Raw genomic sequence first — 6,299 nt, forward strand, 5'->3', positions numbered from 1 at the left:
TAGAAAAGACTTGATTGCCTTAATGTATTTTCTTGGTATTATCTAGAAATTTCTAGTTAATTCTAATGCCATGGTACTAAATTCTGTTCTATTAATGGTCTCAGTGAACATATAGGATCTCAAGGCCACAACGGAACCTTTACTATTGTCTGTAACCCAGGAGCTCATCACTAAGCTTGTTCATACAAAAGATTATTGATCAAAGATAGACTTCTCTTTTGTCTTATAATAACCATTCTAAAGTTTCTTAGATGAAATAGTTTATACAGTTTATAAAACAGAATGAAGGAATGTCCAAACCCATCTTCATATAGAAATTTCCCTTTTTGTTATTCTTTCTGCCTAGCTTTTTACTTTTCTACCTATGTTATTGGCAAATAGGCACCTCAGCATATTACTATATTCGGTGCAATGTATGGATTATGGAGCTACAACTTTAGCTCAGTGTTTATAACAATGACATCTCTTCCACTAAAACTCTTAGTTTAGAAAGTACTTCACGGGCTGGTGAGATTGCTCAGTGGGTAAGAGCGCTGACTGCACTTCCAAAGGTCCTAAGTTCAACCAGCAACCACATGAAGACTCACGACCATCTGTACAGCTACAGTGTACTCACATACATTGAACAAACAAACAAATCTTTTTTTTGTTGGGCGGTGGTGGCACTAATCCCTGTACTCGGGAGGCAAAGGCAGGCAGATTTCTGAGTTCGAGGCCAGCCTGGTCTGCAAAGTGAGTTCCAGGACAGCCAGGGCTATACTGAGAAACCCTGCCTCATAAAAACAAACAAAGAAACAAAAGAAAGTGCTCCCATAAAAATAGGTGGTGTGGTGCAAGATCTATTTTATTTGCTATATTCTTCCATTTGTTAAATGATATGCATAAAAGGAGTTTTTTGCTTTGTGGGTCCTTTTTTCTTTCATCCTTCTATGCCACACTCTTTCAGCCCCCTAACATGAGACAGGAGAGAAGAAAACAAAAGGGGAAAGGGCAGTGTTATCATTAGACTGATACCAGGCTGATTAGCGGCATCGAGTGCCTTGGCAAGTATGATCTTCGCCATCAGGATATCTAATTTCTTCTTGTTTCTTCTTTGCCTAACAAACCATGACCAACAATCTGTGCAACCTCTTGGATTCCCAGCATTTTATACCCTCTGAAAAGTCTCCAGAATTCCAAATGTCATAGAATCATAGAAACTATATGCTTCTGGCCTAATCACAGCCCTGCTAGAGCATGAGGCAAATCATAGTCAGCTGCTGTGGACAATCTAAAGCAGCCCCATGTCCAACACCTGGGGTTAAAATAAAAACATATTTGTACAATATTTCTATGCTTTTTAAAGAAACCAAAATTCTCATTTCAGATATGTGTGCTAAAGAGTAGTATAAAATACTTCTCAAATTTTACTTAGCTGATTTAGTTTTTCAAGATATGGTTTCTCTGTGTAGCTCTGGCTGTCTTAGAACTCATTTGTAGACTCAGATTCTCCTGCCTCTGCCTCTCTGCCTCTGCCTCTGCAAGTGCTGAGATTAAAGGTAGACTCCACCACCACAAGGCTTATGTAACTGGTTTTGATTGGAAAAATAGTGCATTGTAATAAACTATAAGAAAAGTATGATTGTTTGTGTATAATAGTTTAATTTCTGAGTCATCTAAGTGAACCAATATTAGAGGGACAAAACCCCCAAAATCATGTCAGCATATGTAATGGCAAGTTATTTGTATTCTTTTATTTCACTAGTGTGATTTTCGTAATAAGAATTTTAGTATTAAGTGTATTCATGTAGCTTCTTATATATTTATGTTTGTTTACTGTATACATGTAAGAATTAAATGATTTTTTAAAAATTGTTTTTGTTTTCTTGTAGTTGAGCAGTCCTGAGAGTAGTTTGACACCACCTCTTTCAACTAACCTTCACCTAGAGAGTGAGCTGGATACATTAACAGGCCTGGAGAACCATGTGAAAACTGAACCTACAGATATCAGTGAAAGCTGCAAACAGTCAGGATTCAGTAACCTAGTTAATGGAAAGTCTCCAATTCGAAACCTCATGCACAGGTCGGCAAGGATTGGAGGGGATGGCAATAGCAAAGATGATGACCCAAATGAAGACTGGTGTGCCGTCTGCCAGAATGGAGGGGATCTTTTGTGTTGTGAGAAATGTCCGAAGGTCTTTCATCTTACTTGTCATGTTCCAACACTTCTCAGCTTTCCAAGGTACCAGCAAAATAGTTCATTTACGTTCTTGGTATTCCCAAATCTAAACATACAACAGAAAGTTATTCAGGGCTTCCCTCAAAGAAATCCCATTTTAAAGATCAAATTCTTTAATAAAAACCTACAGAGCCAGGCGTGGTGGCACACACCTTTAATCCCAGCACTTGGAAGGCAGAGGCAGGTGGATTTCTGAGTTCGAGGCCAGCCTGGTCTACAAAGTGAGTTCCAGGATAGCCAGGGCTACACAGAGAAACCCTGTCTCGAAAAACAAAACAAAAAACAAAACAAAAAAAAAACCCTACAGATAATGAAGCTGATAGGATGTATGTAGTCTAGTAGTAGAACATGTGCCTAGCATACATGAGGTCCCTGGGTTCAATCTCAAACACTAAGATGGGAAAAGAAAACTAGCTATATAAACAGTGCCTTATAATTTTTTTGGCTTGTCTTTGTTTTCTTGATTGTAATACCTGCCTAAATCGCAGTGGGTATGATTTGCTAGTAATCTAATGGGGAGTTTCCCTTCTTTTTATTACCTTACTTAGTTACCTGTATGTCGTCATTTGCATGCATATGCTATACAGGTACTGTGGAACATGTATGGAGGTCAGAACAACTTACAAGAGTCAGTTTTTCCTTCCACCATGTGGGTTCTGGGGACTCAAACTCATCATCAGGCTTACTGGCGAGTGCCTTTCCTTTCTTGCCGTCTTGCTGCACCCCTTTTCTTAGGGTTGTGATATCTTGGAACATTAGGATTTTGCCAGTTTGTTTGTTTGTTTGTTTTTGTTTGTTTTGTTTTTTGAGACAGGATATGTGCTCGTGGCTGTCCTGGGAAATGCTATGTAGACCAGATTAACCTTGAACTCAACAGAGCTTTTCCTGCCTCTGATTCCCTAGTGCTGAGATTAAAGGCATGTGTCATCATAACCAGCTAAGGTTTTTCCAGTTTTCAAAGCAGATAGTTAGGAATATGAACTATAAAATTTCTAGAATTAGAATTTACTTTCATCTACCCACATTACTCTATATACTGTATATCTATATATAGGCAGGGAAAAAGAAAGATATGAACAAATAATTTATGAAATGTATGATTCAGTAGAAATCCTGATTTTAACAAAAGTAAATATTTTGTCTGACTTAAAAATTTAGGGAGTGTATATGAGTATAAGCACATATATAAGTCTATATGACTGTAAACACAAGTGCATGTTTGCATCTGCAGGTTCTTTGTTTTGTTTTTTGAAAGGCTATGGAAAAGCCTCGGTCTGTTGCTGATGTATTTAATACACGTGAGAACACTGTAAGACAGCTCAAGTAACTGTGTAACCGCTACTGTTTTCTTTGTATGTATGGCGGGAACATGTGGGACAGCCAGGGGACAGCCTTGGGTGTTACTGCTCCATTGCCTACTTGAACTCCTCAAAAGGCCAGGCTTGCTTGCAAATGAGCCCCAGGGTTTCTCCATCCCTGCCTCTCCAGTGATGGGAGTTAAAGGCATCAACTAGGTCTTCAAGAAGTAAATGATGAATGTTTTCCTATCACAGAACTAGGGCTGGGCAGTGGTGGCACACACCTTTAATCCCAGCACTTGGGAGGCAGAGGGAGGCAGATTTCATAGTTCGAGGCCAGCCTGATCTACAAAGTGAGTTCCAGGACATCCAGGGCTACAGAGAGAAACCATGTCTCGAAAAACCAAAAAAAAAAAAAAAAAAAAAAAAAAAAAGAGAGAGAGAGAGAAAGAAATAACCTAAAGACTTGCACTAAGAGCCTTCTTTGTTGTAGTTACATGGACTAATGGCCAAATTTTCCCCTGTACAGTGGAGACTGGATATGCACATTTTGCAGAGATATTGGGAAACCAGAAGTTGAATATGATTGTGATAATATGCAGCATAGTAAGAAGGGGAAAACTGCGCAGGGCTTAAGCCCTGTGGACCAAAGGGTAAGTGTGAAAGCTGACTTGTTAACAGAGACGTGATGGTTGTGATCCCTCCTCCACCCATATAATCCTCACCCCCGTGTAACGGTCGTATGACCTGGTAGGTTTTGTGTCATCTAATGAATCGTCTTATGACTTCTAAAGCCTTAATTTTTAGTTTAAGACTTTTAAAAAAGATATTAGACCCTTGTTATAACAGCCCTAGCTGCGCTTGCATTTGTAGCAATTTCCTTCTGTATGCTGAGATTACAGGCATGTTTCCTCAGGCCAGACTTCACTCTTAATATGTTTCAATTCAAATCTTGATTTCTGATCCTCTCCCTCAAAAAATAGCAAATACCAGACAAATACGTCCTTCCTTCGTATTCCCTATTGCTCTGTTCAACTCTATTGTGGCCAGAAATCTCTTAAGATAAAAAGTCACATGTGATTATAATGCCGTTTTCTTTCATCTCCCCATATTTATCACCCTAAAACATTCACAATTCCTTCTGCAGACTATTATGATAATTTGGTGATGATTTCCTGGTTTCTTCTCTTGTTCCTTTAGTCTGTTTTTCTATATTTAAATTTTTCTTTTTCTTTAAAAAAAAAAACTTTGCCACTTCTTTTTAATATTTTTAATAGCTTCTCATGTTAAAAATGAAATCCAAATTATTTTTATTTCACTCACATTTTCACGGATCCCATCCTTCCCTGATATCTACTGGCAAGTATACCTTCACATAGTTCTGTGGTAATTAGAATTAAGTTTGTAATCTAATCTAATCTAATATGTATGCTTGAAAATTCTTCTGTGAAGAGAAGGAATATGCTTAGGATACATAAACATTAAAGTTTAAGTAAGCAGAAACTAAATGTTAGTGTAATAGCTCTTTTTGGCGCACGCCTTTAATCCCAGTACTCAGGAGGCAGAGGCAGGCGGATTTCTGACTTTGAGGCCAGCCTGGTCTACAGAGTGAGTTCCAGGACAGCCAGAGCTACACAGAGAAACCCTTGGGGGGGGGGGGGGAATCATGTGAGCTTAGAACTCAGGAGGCAGAGGCAGCACAGTGACGGCTAGTATGGTCTATATAGGAGTTGTAAACAAGTCAGACCTGCATAGTGAAACCCTTTCTCAAAAAAGATAAAAGGAAAAATGAAAGGGAAGGTGTTCTTTGTGGGGTGTGGGGGATTGACAGGGCTTAGCAATTTGATCAGAGAGAGGGAGATCGTGTTCATTTTGAACCTGAGTGTAGTCTGAAAAGCAGAGGTTTTATTGGTCTTACCTGCCTTGGGAAATTGTATTGACTACTAATGGTGAAATTTTCTTTACCCCTTTACTATAAGTTGTTTTTGTGACTCATTTTTAATTTTGTAGCTATGAATTAATTATTTTAGTTTTATTAGAATAAAAACTCAGTAGAATAGATCATAGTTTCAAATTTTAAATCAAAGCAAATTATTCTCTTTGATACCAATTATATGGAAAGTAATGTTCAGTTTATTATAATAACACCTTGTAGCTGTATTCTCCAAAACATCGGGAGAAAATCGTTGTCTTCTTTTTCTTTTGGGGCCAGAAATGTGAACGTCTTCTGCTTTACCTCTATTGCCATGAATTAAGTATTGAATTCCAGGAGCCTGTTCCTGTTTCGGTGAGTATTGCCCTGGTAAAGAAATCTGTGGGCTGTGGCTTAGACACAGGTAGTTACTAGTACTCACAGGTAATAAGTTCCTTCACTACCCTGTGACTCCCTGTGTTCTGATACTTCCTCTCCCATCATTGTTTTAGAACTTAATTTTAACTGAATGTTATATATACTTGTATGGTACAGTATGATGTTTTTACATACATAAAATTTAATCAGACTAACATGCCCATTACCATCAATTTAAATTTTTGGTAATGAGGAATTATAGAATTTTGAAATACCCAGTTTATCATTAAGTGTGATTTACATGTGAGTAAGGCAGTAGTAGATGGGTAGAATTTTTACAACGGCCTGATTGAAGTTTCATATTTTTGGGGCAACATCTTTTTTTTTTTTTTTTTTTTTTTTTATTTTTACCTCTCATTCCAGTCTCTTTAGTTAGCTCTCTAAGCACTTCTCTTATTTGTTTTGTTGTTTGTTTGCTCTTTGTTGTTTTTTT

General features: G+C 37.8%; 1 protein-coding gene across 2 annotated transcripts in view; it reads left to right on the top strand.

The window, feature by feature from the left end:
- Positions 1–6,299, top strand: part of Trim33 (tripartite motif containing 33) — a 70,553-nt gene that overhangs the window by 57,525 nt on the left and 6,729 nt on the right. For both annotated transcript variants that reach the window (XM_021157624.1, XM_021157625.2), the window contains exons 15-17: positions 1,872–2,221; positions 4,046–4,169; positions 5,729–5,803. In XM_021157624.1, coding sequence (XP_021013283.1) covers positions 1,872–2,221; positions 4,046–4,169; positions 5,729–5,803 — 549 coding nt within the window. The remainder of the gene's footprint in view (positions 1–1,871; positions 2,222–4,045; positions 4,170–5,728; positions 5,804–6,299) is intronic.

Source organism: Mus caroli, chromosome 3 (genome assembly GCF_900094665.2).
Source record: "Mus caroli chromosome 3, CAROLI_EIJ_v1.1, whole genome shotgun sequence".
NCBI classification, from domain to species: Eukaryota; Metazoa; Chordata; class Mammalia; order Rodentia; family Muridae; genus Mus; species Mus caroli.